The sequence below is a fragment of the Rhinatrema bivittatum genome, chromosome 19 (assembly GCF_901001135.1).
Source record: "Rhinatrema bivittatum chromosome 19, aRhiBiv1.1, whole genome shotgun sequence".
In the NCBI taxonomy this organism is placed as follows: domain Eukaryota; kingdom Metazoa; phylum Chordata; class Amphibia; order Gymnophiona; family Rhinatrematidae; genus Rhinatrema; species Rhinatrema bivittatum.
The window spans coordinates 18,664,047-18,690,631 of record NC_042633.1 but is presented as its reverse complement, the minus strand read 5'-3'; the positions used below and the strand labels follow the sequence as shown (position 1 = coordinate 18,690,631).

At 44.2% G+C, this 26,585-nt stretch overlaps 2 protein-coding genes across 4 annotated transcripts in view; both read right to left on the bottom strand.

Moving 5' to 3' along the window:
• LOC115080769 overlaps positions 1–2,489 on the bottom strand; it is a 110,685-nt gene extending 108,196 nt beyond the window's left edge. For all 3 annotated transcript variants that reach the window (XM_029585166.1, XM_029585168.1, XM_029585167.1), the window contains exons 1-2: positions 2,181–2,489; positions 255–464 (exon numbers count right to left, since the gene is read on the bottom strand). In XM_029585166.1, coding sequence (XP_029441026.1) covers positions 255–464; positions 2,181–2,341 — 371 coding nt within the window. In that variant the 5' untranslated portion in view covers positions 2,342–2,489. The remainder of the gene's footprint in view (positions 1–254; positions 465–2,180) is intronic.
• Positions 2,490–2,999: 510 nt separating this feature from the next.
• LOC115080770 (uncharacterized protein ZSWIM9-like) overlaps positions 3,000–26,585 on the bottom strand; it is a 40,280-nt gene continuing 16,694 nt past the window's right edge. Inside the window, exons 3-5 of the mRNA XM_029585169.1 lie at positions 24,860–24,934; positions 21,600–21,683; positions 3,000–3,267 (exon numbers count right to left, since the gene is read on the bottom strand). Of these exons, the coding sequence (XP_029441029.1) occupies positions 3,145–3,267; positions 21,600–21,683; positions 24,860–24,934 (282 nt within the window). The 3' untranslated portion in view covers positions 3,000–3,144. The remainder of the gene's footprint in view (positions 3,268–21,599; positions 21,684–24,859; positions 24,935–26,585) is intronic.

The window sequence follows — 26,585 nt, the reverse complement described above, 5'->3', positions numbered from 1 at the left end:
TTAATCTTTCTTCAGATACATTACCAACTGTGCAAGACCGTTCGCTTTCAATCTCCATCTGCTGCATGACAACGCAGAGTTGTGTACATCAACAACACTTTGTATAAATAGTGAAAAAACATTGCCAACACTTGACCTCAGCACATTGGTTTGATGCTGCCCTTGGAGACCCCAATCATCTGTTACTACATAGCAGCAGTGATGAGATACAGGAAGACCCTCTGCCCTCCCCCCCCCTCGTAGGACTTCTTTACCTGGTGCAGAAGAGCTGGACCGGGCTGTACTTCGGCAGCACTGGCCCCGACGGGCACGGGCTGATTTCGTCCTTTTCGGAGGTGGCCGAGTGGCGTAGCGTGAACGCCAGCTTCCGCTCCTTGCACCAGGAGTCCAGGAAGGAGCAGAAAGTCATCCCAGCTGGAGAACTCCGTCTGCTCCAGCTGTTCCTCCTTGATGGATTCACAGGCCTACGAAGAAAAAGCAAAATATGACAGAAATAGACTTTGGGATTTCTAATTTAGTAGATTTTGGGGAACACAGAAGTCAAGGGATGCACTAGATGAGATGCTTAAGCGCTAGCTAACTGCAGACTGGGTTGACCAAATGGTTCTTAGTCTGCTAACATCTGTTATGTTAAACTACAGAACGGACATGAACCTAATAGGAACATACAGACATGAGATATGAGGGCTGATAACAACCACAAGGCGCACTTCTGGATCGCAGACCCTACTTCATCTCTGGCTTCACCCTTGCTTTCCTGCAAGGAAAGATCCCAAGAGCTTATCACATGCTTTCTTGAATTCTGACCCTAATTTCACCTCCAGACCCTCCACTTACTCCCATTACTCCTGAGTCTATTCCAGACCTTCAGCCTCAGAACAGGACCTGAATAAAAATGAGCACTAAAATTATCAGACGAGAGCATATACACAAAATACCTTGCATTAAATTTTATTCATACAAAATATCAAATATATCCACCTAAAAGTTGTATTCACCAAAGTGCCAACAATTACCACAAATGCACATTGATCTCATAAAATCACCACACATACACATATATCCATATACAAAACCATTCTCACACATAAAAAAAACAAACATCTTTCTCCCAAAAAGAAACCTGTGATTAGGAACCAAGATGGCAGGTGCCACGCAGGTGCCATGCAGATCTGCCACGCAGATGGCACCTGCGTGGCAGATCTGTTCGAGCTTGTTTCTTTTGCTTGAAAAACACACAAGATGTTTGAAATTGGAGATGTCCTGGGAGACGCTGTGCTGATTTCAAGTCATTTTGAAAGGTGCAGGGTAATAATACATGTGTAGTATCAAGGAACTAATGTAAAGTTATCCCACCTCAGGCTTTTCCATGTTGATGTCAAAGGAAGACATAAGCTCCCTTGGAGGACATCTGTTTTGCTCTTAGAAGCAACTTTTATTTATTTATTTAAAAACTTTTCTATACCGTCGCTAAGTTATATAAATCGCAACGGTTTACAAATAGGCACATAGACTAAGGTTAGTAAATCTAGGATATCGTACATTCTAACAGGTGCCAATAAAGTTCGGTTATAATTTCATAAATAAAATCATTATTTGAGTAATGTTGGTCAAGTCCAGGTATAATCTTGAGTTACTACCTCTTTGAGATATTACTTCTTAAATGTAGGATTGAGTAAATTCATTCTCATCTGCAATACTCTGTACTTTCAATCTCTACCCTCCACACTCTTTAGTGAAGGCTTTTTTAAAGAGCCATGTTTTTAAATTTTGTGGAGATAAGTATCATTTTGGAAATTGTGAAATGTATTCACCAGTTTGATAATACATTTTTTAGATATGTAAAGCACTGAAATTGCTATTTCGCCCCTGAAGAAGCTATAATATGCAAAGCGTGTTGGGAGAATTTTTTTTATTTGTGAGAATGGTTTTGTGTATGGATGTGTGTATGTGTGGTGGTTTTATGAGATTACTGTGCATTTGTGGTAACTGTTGGCACTTTGGTAAGTGGATACAACTTTTAGGTGGATATTTTTGATATTTTGTAAGAATAACATTTAATGTAAGATATTTTGTGTATATGCTAGCATTGTATGATAAACAATTTATCATCATTTTTATTCCAAACAGGACCTGGTGAACAAGCCATCGAGTCTTACTCTAATAAAGAAGATTTTTACCTCTTGTATGACTGATGGAAGCATTTGCTGTCTGGAAGTAAAGTTCTGGGAAGGTGTGGGAATGGTGAACACTGGTTTGCTGTCACCAAGGACCACTCGAAGGCAACGGTGTAAGGAGGGCGAACTGGCCACCTGGTCCAGGAGGGCCTGATGCATGGCATGCACAGAGGCTCCTATGGTACTCTCTGCAGCTTCAGTCCTGTTGTCCTTTTTCATCCAGAGTTTCCTGCGTGGGTGCCAGGTCTCATGGTAGTACAGGAAGACCTCAGCGGGAACAGTATCCTTTAGCTCATTTAGATACAAACTACAGACCTTCCGGGACCGGGTGTGGGCCAGGATATGGAGAATGTTCTTCATCTGGGCCTTTGCTGTTGCATCCAGGTGAGCGACTTTGCGGTACAAAATGTCCAAGACCAATGGCATGCAGTATCTCACCGAAGCACGAGGTAGGACGACTTCTGGATCGAGGGTATCTAACATCTCAGGATTCACTATTATTTGTTTGATCTGGATTTTCAGGGTGGGGATGCTTTGCCAAATGGAGACCATAATGGATCTTAAGGTATCGATCGTGCCTTTCCTTGCAAAGCAGTACGCACACACCTTCCACCCCATGCCACTTTCCTCGCAAAAGACAATGTAGAAATCATAGTCTGGAATGAAACAGGCGATAAAGTCCACAAAGAGGTGCCCAGGAAATTTCTGGGCAATATCCTGCATGTTAGAAGTCATGAGGAAGATGCTCTTAATCAGAAGTTTGTCCTCGTAAAACACCAACTTGACTTTGGCATCAGGGTCGGAACACAAGAGGGCATCCAATTCTTTCAGGACATGCGTCCGCTCCTCAAAAACAGCAGAGTGTAATTCTAGGAGATTTTTCAAATCATTCTGTTCCAGGAATTTCAAGGAGATGTTATTCGCCATCTGAGCTGGGAAGCACGTTGGACACATCACTTTGCATCTTTTAATTTGAGGTGGGGCATTCATATCTGGCAACTGGTGATTGTGATGGAAGTTGGTGCCTGTGACAATAAGCTTGTCCTCTTTCGGACACAGTTTCAGCTGGATGAAAGCTGGACAGCTGTTGCTGGAAATAAGTGGACAACATAAAAATGTGAGTTAATTGCAATGCCCCTTTCCTACTATCTCCAAGTATATCATCGCCTAACTCAAATGCATAATCAACACCATGAGCCACTTCATATAATCACCAATGACCTCATTATCACTTGAATATCTATGCCATTGTCATCAAAGTATCGACAGATACAAAACGTTACCACAGCCATGAGCAACAATGACATTACCATCACGCCAATATCCATATCAGTACCAGATTTATCCATTGTTCACACAGCATTCAAAAAAATACTCAGAAGAATGAGAAAGGGAAGACTTATCAAGAAAAGCTAAGGGAGGCAGAGGAAGGTTGTTAGATGAACAAATGCCCAAATATAGACACATAATATAAGAGGGCAGATAAAGATCAAAATGGCCTATCCAGTCTGCGCAGTTGAGATTTGTTCACTTTGGGTAGATGAACCTATAAATTCCCATGTGCAAGCCAAAGTTAACTCCCCCTCCTCTCCCCAGCATCTAAACATGCTTCCCATTTCTGTCCCAAGCACGCCCAGCATCTCTTCTTCACCTTTGCTAGTAGGCCATGTCAGGCCATGCCATTGCCAGCCATGCTTCTTACAAGACCAATAGTTAAGCAAAACACCCAAGGCCCCTTTCTATGTCTTCTTACCAAGTGTTGTAATAATCCCCATGGCCAACGTTAGCGAGGCTGTTAAAAAAAAAAAAAAAAAAAAAAAAAAAAAGAAAAAGAAAAGAAAAAATTCCAGCTTCCACATGCTTATTGAAATCAGGGTTTTAACCCTGGTTCATTCATGCAGATCACCCTAGCTTTCTTAAAGGCAAGATGTTGTTCCATTGCTGTTTAGGGTTGCAACAGTTGCGCCACATAAGTTATCTCATTACTTCCTTGCCATCTGGCAGGTGGCAGTGAATCTGGTCCTAATCCTGGCCTACAGTGGCTACAGCATGTTACTTCTGGCTTCAGACTCACTGCTGTTGGACCTCCAGGGAGGGGAACCCCTCAGCCAAGCATCTGAAGCTCTGGGGCAGGATTCCAACTCTCCCCCCTCCAGTATACCAAATATTGTCCTCCACCCTACCTGGACAGGGCCATTGGGCTGAAAAGTTGGCTGCTCCTGATCTAAAAGGATAAAATCTAGAAATTGTTACACAAGAGATATGAGTAATCATCTCATGTGTCCTGAAGGTAACCAATTGATGTAATAAATAACTAGAAAAGGTAACAGTATGCATAGTTGCAGAAGTACAAGTATCAGCAGATAAAAAGGAAAATTAATTTTCATTCCTGGAATACCACAGATCAGTCCAGACTTCTGGGATTTGCCTCCCTTCCAGTAGATGGAGACAGAGAAAGTTTCATTGACAATGTACATAACCCAATGTGCCACCTGCAGTCCCTTAGTATTGACCTGTACCCAAGCCAAGATGACATCAACACCAAGAACCTGAATGCAAACTCCCACAACAAGCAGGAGGAAGGTGAAGTTGTAACAAAAAGGAAACTCGTTCCCAGAAAATGAGGGGGACTGGGCAATCCCCCGGCGAGCCAGTCACCCTGGTCTTCATCTCAGCTCTGCTGAGAGGGGTTGCCACAAAACAAAGCCTTTGGTGGGGCCATGACAGAACCTAAATTGTCGCGGCCTGAGGGAGGCCTCAGCGGGACTATGAAGCCCAAGGGAGGTCTCGACGGGGCCACGATGGAACCCAACCTCCTGCAGCATGAGGGAGGTCTCGGCGGGGCCGCGATGGAGCCCAACCTGATGTGGCCAGAAGAAAGGCCTCGGGGGTTGGCAGGAGGACACATCTGGCGGTTACAGGTCATTCTCCTCCCACCTCCCCTCCTGCAGTAAATAAGGAGCAGCGTGGGCATGGCCAAAGCCCAGAAGAAAGGAAGACGCCTGAGAGGTGTGTGCATGTGAAAGAAAGAGAGCCTGCATGAATGTGTGTATGAAAGAGAAAGCTTGCATATGTGTATGAGAGAGCCTGCCTGTATGTATGAAAGAGAGCGAGCCCGAATATGTGCATGAGAGTGAGCACCTGCATGTGTGCATGCATGCAAGCAAGAGCCTTTATGTGTGTATGAAAGAGCCTACAAATGTGCATTAGAGTGTCTACATGTGTATAAGAGAGCATGCATGCGTATAAGAGCAAGAGAGTGCCTGCATGTGAGCCTTCAGATGTGTATGAGAAAGAGAGCCTGCATGCCTATGAGAAAGAGAAACATAGAAATGACGGCAGAAAAAGACCAATCTGTCCATCCAGTCTGCCCAGCAAGCTCCCACCACTTATTTTCCCGTACTTATCTGTTTCACCAACCACCAAGTTCAGGGCCCTTGTTGGTAACTGTTTGATTCAAATTTCCTGCCACCCACTGCCATTGATGCAGAGTGTAATGTTGGAGTTGCATCAAAGGTGAAGCATAAGGCTTACTTGTTAAGTGTAGTAACCGCCGCATCATTGCAGAAAGACTAAATTAATTCTTTGCTTCCGTGTTTACTAATGAGGATGTTGGGGAGATGGTTTTCAAGGGTGATCAGTCAGACGAACTGAACCAAATCACTGTGAACCTGGAAGATGTAGTAGGCCAGATTGACAAACTAAAGAGTAGCAAATCACCTGGACCAGAAGGTATGCAACCTAGGGTACTGAAAGAACTCAAAACTGATCTATTAGTTAAAATTTGTAAGCTATCATTAAAATCATCCATTGTAACTGAAGACTGGAGGGTGGTCAATGTAAAAGGGCTCCAGGGGCGATCCGGGTAACTATAGACCAGTGAGCCTGACTTCAGTGCCGGGAAAAATAGGGGAAACTATTCTAAAGATCAAAATCGTAGAGCATATAGAAAGACATGATTTAATGGCACACAGTCAACATGATTTACCCAAGGGAAGTCTTGCCTAACAAATCTGCTTCATTTTTTTGAAAGGGTTAATAAACATGTGGATAAAGGTGAACTGGTAGATGTAGTGTATTTGGATTTTCAGAAGGCGTTTGACAAAGTCCTTCATGAGAGGCTTCTAAGAAAACTAAAAAGTCATGGGATAGGAGACTATGTCCTTTCGTGGATTACAAACTGGTTAAAGGACAGGAAACAGAGAGTAGGATTAAATGGTCAATTTTGTCAGTGGAAAGGGGTAAACAGTGGAGTGCCTCAGGGATCTGTACTTGGACCAGTGCTTTTCAATATATAAATGATCTGGAAAGGAATACGATGAGTGAGGTTATCAAATTTGCGGATGATACAAAATTATTCAGAGTAGTTAAATCACAAGCGGATTGTGATACATTACAGGAAGACCTTGCAAGACTGGAAGATTGGGCATCCAAATGGCAGATGAAATTTAATGTGGACAAGTGCAACGTGTTGCATATAGGGAAAAATAACCCTTGCTGTAGTTACATGATATTAGGTTATATATTAGGAGCTACCACCCAGGAAAAAGATCTAGGCATCATAGTACATAATACTTTAAAAATCATCAGCTCAGTGTGCTGCAGCAGTCAAAAAAGCAAACAGAATGTTAGAAATTATTAGGAAGGGAATGGTTAATAAAACGGAAAATGTCATAATGCCTCTATATCGCTCCATGGTGAGACCGCACCTTGAATACTGTGTACAATTCTGGTCGCCGTATCTCAAAAAGATATAGTTGCGATGGAGAAGGTACAGAGAAGGGCAACCAAAATGATAAAGAGGATGGAACAGCTCCCCTATGTGGAAAGGCTGAAGAGGTTAGGGCTGTTCAGCTTGGAGAAGAGACGGCTGAGGGGGGATATGATAGAGGTCTTTAAGATCATGAGAGGTCTTGAACGAGTAGATGTGAATCGGTTATTTACACTTTCAGAAGGACTATGGGGCATTCCATGAAGTTAGCAAGTAGCACATTTAAGACTAATCGGAGAAAATTCTTTTTCACTCAACGCACAATTAAGCTCTGGAATTTGTTGCCAGAGGATGTGGTTAGTGCAGTTAGTGTAGCTGGATTCAAAAAAAGGTTTGGATAAGTTCTTGGAGAAGTCCATTAACTGTATTAATCAAGTTTACTTAGGGAATAGGCACTGCTATTAATTGCATCAGTAGCATGGGATTTTCTTGGTGTTTGGGTAATTGCCAGGTTTTTGTGGCCTGGTTTGGCCTCTGTTGGAAACAGGTTGCTGGGCTTGATGGACCCTTGGTCTGACCCAGCATGGCAATTTCTTATGTTCTTCTGCTTGTTAACCCAGACTGCACAGATCAATGCCTTCTGGATGTTGTCTGAATGCAAATCCTCTTTTCCACATTTCCCCCTGCCGTTGAAGCAGAGAACTATGCTGTATATGCATTCAAAGTGAAGTATCAGGCTTATTTGGTTTAGGGTAGTAACCGCCGCAATAAGCAGGCTACCCCCACGCTTATTTGTTTACCCAGACTGTGTAGTTCAGTCCTTGTTGGTTGTCGTCTGAATGCCCTCTTCACCCAAATCCACAACAATCTCTGGGAAATCAAAAGATGCCGGGTATTGGAGAAATTACTTACCTGATCATTTCGTTTTCCTTAGTGTAGACAGATGGACTCAGGACCAATGGGTTATACTCCCTTGCCAGCAGATTGAGAAGGAGTCAGGATTCAAAACTGATGTCACCCTACATACACCCCTGCAGTGACCTAAGGAAAATGAAATTATCAGGTAAGTAATTTCTCCATGTCCTAGCGTGTAGCCAGATGGACTCAGGACCAATGGGATGTACAAAAGCTACTCCCGAACAGGGTGGGAGGCTGCCCGCAGTCCGGTTAACACAGCCCTTACAAAGGCTGTGTCCTCTCAGGCCTGAATGTCCAGGCGATAGAACCTGGAGAAGGTGTGCAAGGAGGACATCACCACCACTCGGCAGATATCGACGAGAGGGATCAATGCTTTCTTCTATACTTTTCAATGTTTACCTTGCACCCACTTGCAAAATTCCCTCTACTTTAACAGATTAACATAAGAACATAAGAAAATGCCATACTGGGTCAGACCAAGGGTCCATCAAGCCCAGCATCCTGTTTCTAACAGTGGCCAATCCAGGCCATAAGAACCTGGCAAGTACCCAAACACTAAGTCTATTCCATGTAACCATTGCTAATGGCAGTGGCTATTCTCTAAGTGAACTTAATAGCAGGTAATGGACTTCTCCTCCAAGAACTTATCCAATCCTTTTTTAAACACAGCTATACTAACTGCACTGACCACATCCTCTGGTAACAAATTCCAGAGTTTAATTGTGCGTTGAGTAAAAAAGAACTTTCTCCAATTAGTTATAAACTCTACGCTGATGACATCCAGTTTGTTCTAAATATTCGCTCCTCATGGCATGACACATTAGAACATCTTTTTCCACTATTCAAAAGTGGTTAAAGCATCACAAATTATCTTTAAATATGTCCACAACAGAGTTCCTTGCCATACATAGTCCTTATTCTTCTTTTAACATCAACCCAATCACTCTCAACTATTGTTCTTTTCCTATTCAGAATCACATTAAAAGTTTCGGTTTTATCATAGACAGTACTCTCTCCTTTCGCCCTCAAATCAAACATATCATTTCACAAAGTTTCTACAGGCTTCGTGTCCTGGCTGGTCATAAAAAGCTTCTTCATTTACCTGAATTTCGTACTGTTTTATAGGCCTCTATTTTCCTATAGTAGACTACTGCAATTCAGGGTTGTCCCAACATCTTTTTACGTCCACTACAGTTGCTACTAAACTTGGCTGCGTGCTTGCTCTCTGGATTAAGACAAAACGATCACATTACCGTACATCTACTTTAATTGACCTACACTAGCTTCCAATTCATGAAAGCTCGGCATGATAATTTTAAAAAACTGTTAAGCAATCAAACATGTCATTGGGCCAATGCCATTTTATCAACCTACGAGATCATTGTGCTCTTCCCAATGCGGCCTCCTTGAGATTCCATCTCAGAGTTGCTAGACTCCATGTTACCCGAGAATGTACCTTTTCTATTTCCGGGCCCACCCTCTGGAACTGTTTTCCCATTGACATCAGACAATGTGAATCCATTAAGAAAACAAGTTAAAACTTTTCTTTTTAGCCATGCCTATTTAATTCATGTTATTTTATTGATTTTTAGTTATGTGCTGTATTAAGTTATTTATTTTTTTTTATTCTTTGTCTTCGGATTTGTAATTTTATATTATGATTGTACTCTTGTTCATCACTCTTGTTAGACGATTCAAAAATAATAATAACTGTAAATAGACCACCAAATGTGCACCCCACAGAACTTTGGATCAAGCTAAACAAAAAAAAAAAAAAGTGTCCCCAACCTTCTGCTCATCCACCTCAAACCAGGGGAGATGGCCCCATCAGAACTTAACAACCCCCCGGAAAGTCTAGGAGATCTTCTTATCTCTTATGTTCTCTTGTTTTTTCTACTCCAGACTGCAGATTTTACACCATCTACCATCTGCTGGAGATAGAGAAATACCGGGGGACTGCAGGTGGCACACTGGGTTTTGTACAGTGTCAGTGAACTTTCTTTGTCTCCATCTGCTGGCAGGGAGGCAAAACCTAGGAGTCCGGATTGATCTGGGGTATGAAGAGGAAAGAATATTGCGGTTGTAGAGGTCATTAGAGACTCCCTACCTTGATGACTATGTTCAATTCTGGAAGCAGTACATTTGTAAGGACATTGTGAGGATAGTTCAGAGAAGGACTGCAGAAGTGAAACAGGGCTTGCAAAATTAAAACAAAAAACAAAAAAACACTCCCCCAAGGGAAAAAGGGGATGTGATAGAAACATTCAAGTATTTGACAGACTCTATCGAATCGCAAGAGGAATACATTTTCTATAGAAATGGAATTTCAGTGATAACGGGGGATGGTATGAAATTGGAGGGAGGCAAATTCAAAAGAAACCTGAGAAAAATGCTGCTTTACTAAAAGGGTGTAGATGCCTGGAACAACTCATCCTTTGGTACCAAAACCATTACAGAATTCAGACATGCTTGGGACAGATAGAGTGGAATGAATAGGATAGGGAGAGTTTGCAGTAGTAAAAACAATTCACCCTTCAAACTCCCTTGAAAGCAAAAGGCAAGGGGAGAGAGAGAGAGAGGAGGAGAAAATAAAAAGGACAGAAAAAGGAAGCATGACCTAGCAATTTCATAGGCCATAAGGTAGCCGAGTTGGAACCAGTAAGCAACAATTCTCCAAAAATCTACTGGACTGATGCCAGCAGGTTGGTAATGGCCAATCCCTGGCCAACAAGGTGATAAGGAAAAAGCAAGGAGTAGAGAAAGATAAAGCGCAACAGTAACACGGCAGGCTTTAAACTCCCCAGAAGCCAACCAGGTTGGCACCAGCAGATTGGTGGCGGCGGCGGCCTTGGGGTTGTTGGGACCCTGGGCAAGAGAGTTTCAAGGTACTTTTTCCTTTAGGCTAGATCCAGTGACTGTACCTGTTGCAGCTCCTGCAGCCCAGGCGCACACTGTTGTACTTCAAGGCCCAAGCCCGTCCAGAGCCCCCCGGGTACTGACGGATATCCTCCGCAGTCAAGGCCTCGGATTTGTGAATAGCCAACTTCATGTTCTTCCCCTCACACCAGGAGTCCAGGAAGGTGCAGAGGTCCTCCCAGCTTTGGAAACTATCCTGCTCTAGCTTTTCCTCCATCAGGACTGTATAGGTCTGCCATCAGTACACCAACAAGGAAAGAAGCAAATAAATTATAACAATGCCACGTAACATTTTATTAATGCTTTAGTGCGCTTTTTCAGCGCATCCAGACACAGACAGACAATATGGACCCAAGCCACACAGTAAAAGTAGAAAAAGATCATCTGGTCTGCCCTGGTATTCTATCCATAAAAAGGTACATACTAGCTGTCAGCCACAGAATATGACTAAAAGGAAAATTGATTCTTACCTGCTAATTTTCATTCTTGGAATACCCCAGATCAGTCCAGACTCCTGGGTTTTGCCTCCCTGCCAGCAGATGGAGACAGAGAAAGCTTCGCTGACACTGCCACATAACCTGGGGTGCTACATGCAGTCCCTCAGTATTGACCTGTAACCAAGCCAAGATGACAGCAACATCAAGAACTTTAAATGCTAACTCCCACAATGAGCAGGAGGAAGGTGAAGTAGTAACAAAATGGAAAATCTGTCCCAAAAAAATAAAGTAAATAAACAGCACCGAAAAACTTCCAGCAACACTGCAATATCTACAAACCATCAGTACGAGCAAGCAGGCTCTTCCCACCACTGAAATGGGGGGGTCTCTGGACTGATCTGTGGTAATCCAGGAACCAAAATAGCAAGTAAGAACCAATTTTCTTTTTTTTTTTTTTTTTTTTTATAAATTTGAAATTTTTATTGAGGTTCATCACAACAGCACTCCAAATTATATACCAATATGCAAGACGTGAACATTATGAAATGGTAACATCAATAAATGACTATCAACTCAATAGCTGATCAAGAAATGGTTAAAAAAAAAAAAAAAGCAAAAAACAAACAGCAAAATGAAATAATGAAACATTACAATGTCCATCATTAAATACTAATAGAACCCCAAGTATAATACAGGTGCAATACAGAAATATTGACTACAAGGCACGGGGCAATACCAATCTCACCCACTACAACATAACTATTGCCATCACCTAAAAGACCTTGTTGACCTTGTGGGTGGAGAATCCCAAATATTCAGTAAGGACATGCTATCCCAGAGTGCTTCCACACCTTATAATGGGACCAAACCTATTCAAATTGGCACAGTAATTTATTCTTGAAAGCTGTAATTTTAGTGAGATTATTATGTATTGTCTCCAATTTATATTGAACATCCTTGAGACACGGCACCTGAGAGAACCGCTATCGGCTAGCTATTTCATGCCTAGATGCGATAAAGACATATCGGGCAAAAGATCTCTCCTGTGAGGTACCTTGTGAGATAGGAACAATAAGAAGAGCATGTTGGGGAAAGACCGTGATAGAATACTATAGAATCTCTTCCAACCAACGTATTACCTCATCCCAGACAGTCTTAATATAGCGACACCCCCACCACAAACGAAAGAAAGAACCTGTTTCAGAACAGCCCCTCCAACACATAGCAGAAAGAGAGGGAGATATTTTGTGAAGCTCAAGAGGAGTTATAGACCAACGGTATAAGACCTTATATCAATTCTCCATAAGGGCGGCAGATATTAAACCTTTTCCCGCGAGTCGAAAAATCTCTTCCCACTCAGCAGAAGATAATACTACCTTTAAATTGGACTCCCATGCCTTAAGATGAGCAAATTTCGTTGGTGACGCACTGTTCATGACTGCATATAATTTAGTTAGAGAGTGTCCCCTTAACCTTATCTGCACATCTACAGATTGACTCGAAATAGGAAACCCCTTGCTGTAAATGCGTCCCCACCTGAGAATGTAAAACAAAATGGCGTAATCGTAAGTAAGGAAAAATAGCATTAGCTGAGAGCTCAAATCTAGATTGTAAGGAGGAAAAACTAGAAAAACCAGCAGGTCCCCACAGATGTTCTCACCGCAATATCCATCGGAAATGTCATTCTTGAAGAGTGAGATTTGTCAAACCTGGTAAAAATTGATGGTTATGATACAGGGATGTACTTGTCCCCACCAATAATTTACACCATTTACGCCAAACCTTTAAGGAAAGGGAAAAAGAAGGGGGGCAGCTCATTGAACAAATGGCCAAGATTTTTTAGGTTGCCATATCAGTGCTGAGATGGGAAGAGAACCCAGTGCTGCCTGCTCAAAAATAACCCATGGCTTCAAAGAATGGAGGCATTGCCAGTCCACAATGGCTCCGAGATGAGCAGCTGCATGGGACACCACTCTAATTTGGGAACGCCCAGACCACCCCGCAATTTGGGCTGGAATAAAACTGTCTTAGCCACTCTTGGAGGCTTACCTAGTCAAATGAAACTCATTAACCTCTTCTGCCAAGCCTTCAACAAGAAAATCAGGAACAGCCACGGGGAGGGTCTGGAATAGATATGAAAGATTGGGCAAAATATTCATTTTAATGGTTGCTATTCTGTCTAGCCATGATATGTGATAGCGGTTCCATTCTTCCAAGTCTTTACATATGCTAGCCCAAATCCTCCGAGCAACCTATAAAAAACCCCAGCTATTTAATCCTATGGCTGGCCCATTTGAAAGGGAATTTTCCCTTAAGTAGCTGCTCTTCAGCAGAGGAGACAGTGATATTTAATATTTCAGATTTTTCCCAGTTAATCTTAAAACCAGAGACCAGGCTAAAACATTCCATTTCTCACACTGTAGCAGAGAGAGCCGGGTTTGTCAAGGTAAAAAGCACATCAGCAACGAAAAGAGAAAGTTTCAAAGAGAAATCCCCATCACAGATACCCGTGATAGTGGGATTACCTCGAATCCATGAAGCAAAAGGCTCAAAAAATAGAGCAAAAAGTAGAGGAAACAAAGGGCAACCTTGTCTCGTCCCTCTACCCAACCGCAAATATGGAAGAGTACCTTGATACAGGCTATGGGCTGGTTATACAATTGCCTAAGCCATTGAAGAAAAAAATGCTCCGAATTTCATTTTTTTCTAAAATCTTAAACAAAAATGGCCAATGAACTAAATCGAATGCTTTCTCTGCATCAACAGTGAGGAAACATTCCGATATTTGACCCACCATATTATAATCAATTATCTTGCGTACGTTACCTGCTGCCATACGCCCCGGAATAAAGCCAGCCTGTTCTGGGTGAATAATTTGAGCAATATAGCCATTAAGTATTGTAGCTAATATTTTAGCTAAAAGCTTCAAATCTATATTGAGCAAAGAAATCGGGCGGTAAGAACTGCAAATGGTTGGGTCTCGGCCCGGCTTAGCTAAAATTGTTATATCCGCCATATTTGAAGCAGGAAATAGAGTGCCACCAACCCGTAAAAAATTGAAAAGCTTGACCAATATTGGAATCAAGTATTTAGCAAAAATCTGAAGAACCGTGAAGTGAAGCCATCAAGTCCTGGTGATGTCCCTAATTTTAAGGACCATATAGCAGCAGATATTTCTAGTTCTGAAATTTCCTTATCCAAGTGGAGCTGCTGGGACTCAGAAAAGCTAGGGAGAGAAACACTATCAAGGTAGTTATCGATAGCCTCAGGAGAAATATCATCTGCAGTGCTATACAGATTTGAATAAATTACAAAAAGCGCTCCCGAATAGCTTTGTTGTCAGTCAAAATATTCCCTGACTGGTCCTTGATTTTAACCTTGGTTTGAGTCCAGCATTTTTTAAATTTATTGGCCATCAATTTTCCAGCTTTATCTCCTCCCTCAAAAAAAACTGTTGCTGTGTTAGTTCCAGATGATGCACTATAGATGCAGCCTTGAGATCGGCTAATCTATTAGGAAGCTCATTTAATGGACTATAAGTGGGAGAAAATAAAGTAGATTTGTGTACAGATACTAAACGAGCTGAGTCAAGAGGATTCATCGCTCACTCTCCTGTAATTTTTAATGTACGCCGCTCTAGAAATAAAATTTCCTCCCTAACCACGGCTTTCAAGCAATCCCAAACCACTGCTGGTGTGACCGAGTCATCATCATTAACAGCTACACACTCCTGAATAGCACCACCCAGCTGATCAACAAAGTCTGCATCGTCCAAGAGAGAGTCATTCAGTCTCCAGAACCTATGACCTTTATCATAATCGTGAAAGGACATTTCAAACCAAACCGGAGCATGATCAGACCATATCATGGATTCAATATCTGTTCTTGATATTCGGTTTGCAATCCCCTTATCAACTAGAAACAGGTCAATGCGAGAATAAACCTTATGGGGAATGAAAAAAAAGTGTAATTCTGCTACTTGGGAAATCTAGACCTCTAAATATCTATTAAAGTTCCCTTGAGACATTAGCCTCTTAAGAGCATCCCTTGAAGATTTAGGATCAGAACTTCGCCCCAAAGAATTATCCAAGATTGAATTAATGGTCATATTAAAGTCACCCCCTAAAATTAAATTCCCTTCCACTTTTCCTGTAAAAAGCCCTTTTTGAGAATTCGGAGCATAGATATTGAGAAAAGTATAAACCTCCCCACCCACCGTGAAAGTAAGAGGTAAGTAACGACCCCCTGGGTTAGTATAGCACGATTTATACTCAAACAAGCCGTTAAGCCCGTTAAAACGGGCTACATCCCTCTGTCTCTCACCTCCCCCTCATTCTCTCTCCCCTCACTCTTCACCACCCCCTACCTCCCTCCCTCTCCTCTCACTCAGTCCCTCCCTCCCACTCAGTCTCACTCACTCCCTCCCCCTCCCTCTCACTCTCCCTCAGTCCCACTCCCTCCCCCTCTCCCTCAGTCCCACTCCCCCTCACTCCCCCTCTCCCCCCTCACTCTCTCTCTCCCCCCTCTCACTCAGTCCCTCCCTCTCTCTCTCCTCCCTCGCTGCCGCCGCCGCCACCCGACGCCGCTGCTGCCGCCACCGCCGCCGCCTCCCGACGCCGCCGCTGCCACTGGACGCCGCCATTTTTTTTCTTTTTTTCTGGCTCAGACCGATGTGCTCGCCCGCACATGCGCGGTAGAGCTGGTCTCTACTGCGCATTTGCGGCACGTCGGTCATCCTTCGTTTATTAGGTAGGATAGGAAATCTTTCCGCAGTAGAATGCCTACCCCAGCATACTTTGCTGATTTGGAACACGCAGACCAATACTGATGCGGGAATTTATCATTGCACATCAAGGACTCGTACCTTCTTTAAGTGTGTTTCCTGTAGAAACACAATATCGGCTTGCAATCTGTTGAGCTCTTTATATAGCTGCCATCGCTTCCTAAAGGTATTGAGGCCCTTTACATTCAAAGAAATAAACTTAAACTCAGCCATGAAATATAGGTACGACAATAGTCCACAGCCGATAGCTTTGGGAAATATTTATCCAAGATTTTAGTAGTCCCAAATCAGTTTCCCACAACCATATAATCAAGTACCAAGAAATGGCATCCAAAAAAGAGAAGTTTCCACGTGTTAAAACTCCAACTGGCTTTCCAAATGGCAATAAAAACCACTGTAAACTTATAATAAAGACATTTTTTAAAAAAACCCTCCCCGGACATGTAGATTACCATCCACAAATCCAAGAAAGCTGGACAAGGAAGTTTCAGAAGAATATGAAAATAATCTCCCCATCGAGCAGGCTATAAAACTACAAAGTGTAAATGCGTAACCGCATAATCTTGAACTTCTAGCATCCAGTTCAAAAGTTAAGTTGCTTTGTGTCTCCAGCAAAAACATGTACACATGATCAGGCTATTAGAACAAAAAACTCAAAGTCTTTGCAGCTGCGAAATCTAAAAAATTTTAGCAGCGCCAGTAGTGAACAAGAGTCACAAGACCCAAAAACAAACAAACAAAAAAAAAACCCGCCTGGATTCAATTCGTTTCTGTGGAGTAAGTCGAGCCCTCAGAGTTGAGACGCAATCTTTGGCCTCCCTCCACAACCCTCTGCCAGCGGGGAGGTTCCTCTCGAGGCTACCGCGGAGCCTTCGACTGAGGCCGCATCGTCGGGACAGCATAACCAGCATCTTGCATTTTCACAACTGCTTCACCCTCAGTTCTGGCCAGATGCGACATACCTTGAATGGTGGACCAAAGCCCAAAGGGATGGAGCCACCGTATTACACATTCTCCGATCGTAGTACACGGCTGTTCTCACAGAACTCCTGCCTTTTCCGTAGAGTGGTAGAGGAAATGTCTGCGTATATAGAGATATCGAGCCCTTCCCATTTCCAAGACCTCTGCTTTCTCACAATGTCAAAAATTTGCTCTGTAAGTGTGTAGGAGTGAAAACACGCTATGATATCCCGGGGTTTATTTGCAGTCTTAGGACCCAAAGATCGGTGGGCTTTTTCTAGTTTTATAGTAGGCGCAGAGGATGTCGAGGAACTTTCCCTCTCATTGAGCAAACTCTGGCAGATCTTCACAACCACGGCCCTGCAGTCAGAATAGTCGGAGGATTCAGACATGCCACGGAAGCGTAAGTTACTACTTCGTGATCTATTTTCAAGATCCTCCAATTTTTCAGACAAAAATTCACATTCATATCGCGTAGCAGAATCATCTCTCTGTAAACACTTCCAATCCTCCGCTTGCAAATCCACCCACAGCTCCGTTTCATCGATCCTGCGGCCAAGGTCCGAGATTTCTTCTCGTATCTCCGAAATTAAGGACATTATTTCCTGTTTATAGGACTTTATATCCTGTCCAGATCACCGAACCATGTGTGCATCTCTGCTCCGGTGGGAAGGTCGGCCCCAGCAATAAGAGACCCGCTTTGTAAGTCCGCTGCAGGCTCGGAGGAGTCCTCGGTTGCCATTTTCTCTGAGATGGCCTAGACAACCTCATCCAATTTCACATATGAAAACTTGCAAAAGTCCACTAATTTCTTTTTAACCGACATTATTATACTGCTCGGCTCGAAATCAATATACAGGGCAACGATTACTGCTCAGATGCCTATGATATTGGAAAGATTGGCCCGCTGGATAGAGGAGCGCAATCTCAAGCTGCCATCCTGGACAGTGACATTTCCTCTTTTCAGAACCAATTTTTTTTCCTGGGACTCCTGGGATGTACCTAAGCTCCCCTAAACAGGGTAGGACCTAGAGAGTCCCACTCGCAGAACACTCTCACCAAAGCACATGAAAGCTGGAGCCTGACATCCAAGCGATAATACCTGGCGAAAATGTGCGACTTCCAAGTAGCCGCCCTGCAAATCTCCCGTGGAGACACCTGTTGTGATTCGGCCAAAGAAGTCGCCTGAGAAAAACATCGAGTGAGCCCTTAAACCTGCAGGCACAAAACGACCCTTAGATACAAAAGCCAAGCCAATCGTCTCCTTAAGCCAACACGCAATCATAACCTTAGACGCCTTACACCCCTTTTTCAGACCACGCCACAGAACAAAGAGGTGGTCCCGATCTATGGAAATCATTAGTAACCTTCAGATACCTCAACAATCCAAGAGCCCAAATTCTCTTGCTCGAGGTGTGGAGGAATCCAAATCCAGAAAAGCCAGGAGTTTCATAGCTTGATTAAGATGGAACGCTGAAACCATCTTTGGCAGAAAGGAAGGCATCGTATGCAATGATACCCCTGACTCTGAAATCTGCAGAAAGGGATCTCGACAAGACAAAGCCTGGATCTCCAAGATTCTCCTGGCTGAACAAATAGCCTCCAGGAAAAAACACCTTAAGAAACAAGTCCTTCATAGTTGCCCTCCTCAGTGGTTTAAACACAGCCTCACACATTCCTCTAAGCACCAGATTAAGACTCCAAGAGGGACATATCTTTCTCACTGGAGGATGCAAATTCTTCGCTCCCTGAAGAAAACATAACATCTGGAAGACCAGACAGAGGATATCCCTGGAGACTGCCCAAAGCTGCTACCTGTACTCTCAGAGAGTTAAAGGCAAGACCCTTGATGAAACCTTCCTGTAGAAAGGCCAAAACATGCAACACTGTAGCCTGAATATGTTGCACTCCATTAACAGTGCAACAGGATTCACACACCCTCCAAATCCTCACATACGCCAAAGGATGTGGAAGGTCACCTGGCTTGCAATAAAGTGGAAATAACTGCTTCAGAATATCCCCTCCGTCTCAAACATCTCCTCTCAAAAGCCAGGCTATGAGACAGAAGTGAGCTACCTGGTCCGAAAATATTCGACAGATGTTCGGACCTCAGGAGTCTATGGCCACGTTGACTAGATCTGTGAAACATGGTCGACGTGGCCACTCCAGAGCCACCAAAATCATGTTGCCTGGATGATTTTTTTTTTTTTTTTTTATTCGTTGTATCACCTCGACCACTAGTTGCCATGGAGGAAAGACAAAGAAGAATGCCATGAGGCCATGGTAAAACTAGAACATCTATGCCTTCTATCCCATGTAAATATATATATATAAAAACAAACAAACAAATAAATAATTCTATCCCACGTTCTCTGGCGGCTGTAAAAATGAGATGCCTAGGCTTTCAGTCCGGTTTCCATTAAGTCCATATGGGGATACCCCCACTTCTTGTGGATGAGACTCATCGCCTCCTCCAACAGCTCCCACTCCCTGGAGTCTAATTTTAGTTGGCTGGGAAAATCCAACTGAACACTGTCCACCCCAGCCATGGGAGATGACGCTAATCTCGTCAAGCTCTGTTCTGTCCAGAGAACCAACTCCTGGGCCTTCTGAGTCACTGCCCGACTCTTGGCTCCTCCCTGCCGGTTGATATAGGCCACCGTTGTTGCATTGTCTGAAAGAAGCTTCACGCGACTGCCGTGTAACTGTGACAGAAAGGCAAGCAAAGCATATCACACATACCTAATAGGTGTCTAATCTGACCCTGCAACTGCAGCAGCCTCTCTTCCATTAGAAACACTTTTCCCTCCAGAATGTCGAACCGAGCCTCCAGATACTCCAATGTCAGAGGGAACGAGATGGCTCTTCACCAGATTCACCACCCAGCTCAGATACCCCAACAACAGTACCTTCTGTACTGAAGGAGGTCCTCTGATTTTGCATGAATGAGTCAGTCATCCAGATAAATTTGTACCAACACACCTTCCTGTCGTAAAATTGCTGCCACCACCACCAGGCCTGAAATTGAAACTGCTCCCTTAGGATCATGAACCTCAGAAACCACTGGTGCTCCAGCCTGATGGCCATGTGCAGATACGCCTCTGTCAAGTCAGGAGACGCCAAGAACTCCCCTTTGTATACCGCCGCCATGACTGACATCAGAGTCTCCATGCGGAAACAAGGAACCTTGAGAGCTGCATTTAACTTCTTTAAATCCAAAATCAGCCAAAACGTCCCCTCCTTTTTTGGCACCACAAAATAAATGGAATACCTTCATGTTCTTTGCTCCTCTCGAGGAACTGGTACTATAGCCCCAAAACGCCACAAGCGCTTCACCATCCCTTAAACAGTTACCCCTGCTTGGCATGAGGAACCCAAGGGGACACGATGTAAGCGTCTCATATGGGATGAGCAAATTCCAACACGTAGCCTTATCATCATATTCAGGACCCACTGGTCCATGGTTCTTTTGGCTCACTCCTAGCAAAAGAGCGCCAAGCGCCTTCCGATGGCTGGAACTGAAAAGTGGACCGTCCTCACTTCATTGCGAGGACTTCGCTCCTCTTCCACCTGTACTAGGGTTGTCTCGGGATGGCTTCAAACCACCCTGAAAGGACTGACTCCAGAACTGAGCTCTGACTGCTGTTTGCCTCAGAGGGCCCGAAAAAACCTTAGTTTGGTGAAATCTCTTATTGTCTCAAAATCGTGTCTGAGCAGGAAAAAAATCATCTGCCCTTTGGCTTGTCTTCTGGTAACTGTTGTGTTCGTGACATTGTGTGGACCCTTAGTTGCAGGGGAGATGACTCCTCCCACGGGGAGGGGCCCTGTGGGGGAACCACAGCAATAGGCTAAACACAGAGAGCGGACACTTGCAGGTGGAAAGCTTTATTGTACTGCTGTAGATAGATGGTATGAAGCAGGAAGGAAAGGCACTGGAGTCCGGCAAGGAGCCAATACATTCAGACAGTCTCAGATGAAGAAGTCTCACCCAAATGTTCAAGGTAGATAAGAACCCATGGTGCAGGATAAGCACACACAAACACACACACACACACACACATTTTTCTTTAAACTAAAAGTTCAACAAGGCAGACAAACACCAGAAAAGCAAGAAAAAAAAAACCAAACTACTTTCCTGCTCAGATGAAGACTGGCCGGAGGCTCTGTCCGTCCTCCAAAAGGTGAGAGAACTGGGACCCCCAGCATCACGCCCCTGGCAATGATCAAGGACTGAGCATAAAAGGGTCCCCAACTCCCTGCTCATCCGCCTCAAAAACCAGGGGGGGATGGTCCCACCAGGACCTAGCAAACCCCTGGGAGACAATCTCCAAATTCTAAAGTCTTATTTACTTTCTTTTTTTAAATTGAGTCTCAGACTGCAGGCTTTGCAGCTCCACCATCTGCTGGAGACAGAGAAATGCTGTGGGACTGCAGGTGGCACCTCGTGTTATGTGGCAACATCCGTGAAACTTTCTCTGTCTCCATCTGCTGGAAGGAAGGCAAAACCCAGGAGTCTAGACTGATCTGGGTACGTACAGGGAACCAGGTTTGTTCCTCCTATCTACAAATTCTACCCTAAAACTAGCAAGTGAAAAATGTATTCCTGAATTCCAGATCCAAACTGGAGAAAGGCATGGGATGCTCAAGATGAAAATCCCCACTGCATCTATGCTACAGAGCGACCAGGAAGAACTTACCTCTGATTTCAGGTCTATGGAGAAAGGTACAGCCGCAGAGGTGGTCTCTTCTGCACTTGTAGTACTGATGGGCAAACTCACTGCCTGCAAATCACAAGAGAAAAACAAAAATATTGGAACACACAAACCAGCCAGAGAACCCACCAAATGAAAGGTCTCTCATATGTCAGATGTTAGACACAGTTCTGAGGAAGCTTAAGGGATGGGTGCAGGGATACAGAGCCTCAAACTCGCAGTAAACACTGGTAATATGTTGGAAGAATCCGGCAATTATGTTAATATATACCTCTCAACCAGACCTCATACACTTTAACCAGAGCTATAAATCGTACTGCTCTGGGTAGATACCACATATCTTGAAAAACTTTATGTGCGTTGTGGTTTTAATCATTGGTCATTGGTTGTGAAGCTCAATTACATTGCATTCTTCATTTTTTTCTTTTTTGTAATAAATTATTTTTAGAGGAAATATAACCTACTGTGGACAGTACTTATCTTAAATGTCACTTGTTGTTATATAGGAAGTACTTATCTTGAATAACGTTTGCAGCTGAATGTCTTAAACTTTAAACCGGAACGCCGGAGTGAAAGAAACAACTACGCCCGACGCGGCTCGCGTTTCTTTTTTTGCTTCTTCAGGGGCTCTGTTGAGTTGTATTAAATATACAATTTATATCTCCCGACTTCCACAGCCTACAGATCAGCTGGCTCTGTATCCCTGCACCCATCCCCTGATCCCTCCAGTCCTAGAGGTGACAGGCTCTGTATCCCTGCACCCATCCCCTGAGCTCTCCAGTCCTAGAGGTGACAGGCTCTGTATCCCTGCACCCATCCCCTGATCCCTCCAGTCCTAGAGGTGACAGGCTCTGTATCCCTAGATATACAAAAAAAAAACAAAACTGCTCCAACCATGTGTGTCATTCATTCAAACTCGCAGTAAACACTGGTAATATGTTGGAAGAATCCGGCAATTATGTTAATATATACCTCTCAACCAGACCTCATACACTTTAACCAGAGCTATAAATCGTACTGCTCTGGGTAGATACCACATATCTTGAAAAACTTTATGTGCGTTGTGGTTTTAATCATTGTTCATTGGTTGTGAAGCTCAATTACATTGCATTCTTCATTTTTCATTTTTTTCTTTTTTGTAATAAATTATTTTTAGAGGAAATATAACCTACTGTGGACCAGCTGATCTGTAGGCTGTGGAAGTCGGGAGATATAAATTGTATATTTAATACAACTCAACAGAGCCCCTGAAGAAGCAAAAAAAGAAACGCGAGCCGCGTCGGGCGTAGTTGTTTCTTTCACTCCGGCGTTCCGGTTTAAAGTTTAAGACATTCAGCTGCAAACGTTATTCAAGATAAGTACTTCCTATATAACAACAAGTGACATTTAAGATAAGTTCTGTCCACAGTAGGTTATATTTCCTCTAAAAATAATTTATTACAAAAAAGAAAAAAATGAAGAATGCAATGTAATTGAGCTTCACAACCAATGACCAATGATTAAAACCACAACGCACATAAAGTTTTTCAAGATGTGTGGTATCTACCCAGAGCAGTACGATTTATAGCTCTGGTTAAAGTGTATGAGGTCTGGTTGAGAGGTATATATTAACATAATTGCCGGATTCTTCCAACATATTACCAGTGTTTACTGCGAGTTTGAATGAATGACACACATGGTTGGAGCAGTTTTTTTTTTTTTTTGTATATCTAGGGATACAGAGCCTGTCACCTCTAGGACTGGAGGGATCAGGGGATGGGTGCAGGGATACAGAGCCTGTCACCTCTAGGACTGGAGAGCTCAGGGGATGGGTGCAGGGATACAGAGCCTGCCACCTCTAGGACTGGAGGGATCAGGGGACGGGCGCAGGGATACAGAGCCTGTCACCTCTAGGACTGGAGGGCTCAGCGGATGGGAGCAGGGATACAGAGCCTGTCACCTCTAGGACTGGAGGGCTCAGGGGATGGGAGCAGGGATACAGAGCCTGTCACCTCTAGGACTGGAGGGATAAGGGGACGGGTGCAGGGATACAGAGCCTGTCACCTCTAGGACTGGAGGGCTCAGGGGATGGTGCAGGGATACAGAGTCTGTCACCTCTAGGACTGGAGGGATCAGGGGACAGGTGCAGGGATACAGAGCCTGTCACCTCTAGGACTGGAGGGATAAGGGGACGGGTGCAGGGATACAGAGCCTGTCACCTCTAGGACTGGAGGGATCAGGGGACAGGTGCAGGGATACAGAGCCTGTCACCTCTAGGACTGGAGGGATAAGGGGACGGGTGCAGGGATACAGAGCCTGTCACCTCTAGGACTGGAGGGCTCAGGGGATGGGAGCAGGGATACAGAGCCTGTCACCTCTAGGACTGGAGGGATCAGGGGATGGGAGCAGGGATACAGAGCCTGTCACCTCTAGGACTGGAGGGCTCAGGGGATGGGAGCAGGGATACAGAGCCTGTCACCTCTAGGACTGGAGGGCTCAGGGGATGGGTGCAGGGATACAGAGCCTGTCACCTCTAGGACTGGAGGGCTCAGGGGATGGCTGCAGGGATACAGAGCCTGTCACCTCTAGGACTGGAGGGCTCAGGGGATGGCTGCAGGGATACAGAGCCTGTCACCTCTAGGACTGGAGGGATCAGGGGATGGGTGCAGGGATACAGAGCCTGTCACCTCTAGGACTGGAGGGATCAGGGGATGGGTGCAGGGATACAGAGCCTGTCACCTCTAGGACTGGAGGGATCAGGGGATGGTGCAGGGATATACAGCCTGCCTCGTCTAGGACTGGAGGGCTCAGATAACAGGCACAGAAATACAGAGCAGTTTACCGAGTCCAGATCAAGAAGGTATGAGACAAGCATAAGGCATTGCAGAGCTGAGCAGTTGGTGTGAATGTGCAGATCAGAGAGAAACATGATGGCAGAAAGAGACCATATGGCCTATGCACGGACTTTGCTATATGTGTAAGTGCGTTCTGTTTCACAGATGTTTCCCTCACAGCACAGGCAGCAGCAATTCCAGCTTCCCCAACACACAAATACCCCAAGTTTAACTATAAAACAGAATCCAATCTCAGTTGAAAGTGACACAGAAGCCCAAGAGAAGGCCTTTTTTTTTTAATACAAGGATTTATTAAAAGGGATCCTTCATATTCAAACCCCTGAGTAAGATGGGATAAAGAGAGGAAGCCAGACAGGTATAACTGATGATCTGGAGAGAGAGGTGGGGGGGACGACAGATGTCAGAATTTACCTCCTGTTTAATAGAGTCAGGCGGCGGGAGGGAGAAGTCAGCGGGCCATGGCTCCCCAATGGGCAGCTCCATCTTCTGCAGAGGGAACAAAATAATTAAAATTTGGCTCTTTCAAAACGCCTATGAACTAAAATTAATCTTTGACAAAATCTCTTCATATTTGTATATATTCATGAAAACAGATCATACCCTTACCTTTTTCTAATGTTATTTCAATTCCGATTTGACTTACCTCTTGAACTTTTTAATCCCTTGTCGATGCGATTACTATTTTCCCTATATTTGTTACTTTCTCATGTATTCTAATGCTGCTTGAATTTTTCTAACACCTTATTTACAATGTAATTCAATGCTAAACACATAAACTTGTGATCTACCTCTGGAATGAGGGGATATAACAAGCATAAATAAAGTATTAACTCATTTGTAAATATCATCAACATTAACCCAATACATAGGAGTGACACTGCAACGATCCCTAAGAACACAAAACAAAGGGACTTCTAAGTGTGCCTACAACGCACAGTATACATCTAACACAAATAAGAGACCAAATGTTTTCCATAGTGGGCCCCAAGTTATGGAACTCTCTACCGGCGTCATTACTCCAAATCACAGAGAGAGTTTTAAACGTGAACTGAAAACATGGTTTTTTAGAAATGCATATGATCTAACGTAAAACAGTGGTCCCCAACCCTGTCCTGGGGGCCCACCAGCCAGTCGGGTTTTCAGGACATCCGCAATGAATATGCAGGAGAGAAAATTTGCATGCACCGCCTCCATAAACATGCAAATCTTCTCTCCTGCATATTCACTGCGGGTGTCCTGAAAACCAGACTGGCTGGTGGGCCCCCAGGACAGGGTTGGGGACCACTGACGTAAGACACCAATATGCCGTTAACTGCACTGTCTAAACCATAGATAATGTGAGTAGAATGAGCAATAAGCACTGAACGATGTAAAGTGGAACATGACAACTTACTGATCAATGCGTGAAGGATAATGAAATAGCATTTATGGATTACTAACCATGATCGGAGCCCCCTAGTTAATTTGGACCTGAAGCTGCTGTGCTAACCTAGAAATGCATTTGCTGTTGTGTTGACCTAGAATACGAATGCTGATTTTGTAAACTGCTGTGATCTTCTTTTGGAACGAATAAATAAATAAGTTTCTCCTCCTGAGGCACACTTTAGGCACATGCACCTCTCCACAGGCCTTGCAGCGTCCCGCAGCTGCCGCCATTATGAGCGCACCTGCCACATTGTGCGTTTACACTTAGGCGCGTAGTCTTCTCCCCGCTGGCCTTGCAGCACTTGCCATGGCCCCCGGCCATTATGCACGTGCTTTGCGCTCGTCCAAGCGAGATGCGCCTCACGCTCGATGGGAAGCTGCCTGCCAACAGCCCACGCTGAAGGCCCCCCCTCCACCCCGACCCGGGTACCCAGTGGGCCTTGACCGCTCGGCTCTCCTTCTCCTCTCCCTGCTGTCTCGTGACCAAGCCAGTCAGCGTCTGCACCCACACTGCCTCAAGATAGGCCTGCGAATATACCTCCCAGAAAAAAAAGAAAGGGAATACTTTCTTGATGATGATTCAGACGCCGGAGGGCCAGCAGGGGCAGTTCAAGGGGAAGGAAGGAGCCAGAACCACTGGCTTTCAGTGCCTTCGTTGACTTCAAGCTGAGCTAAATCAGGGATATCAACCCCCCTGCTCCACCTCCTGTTC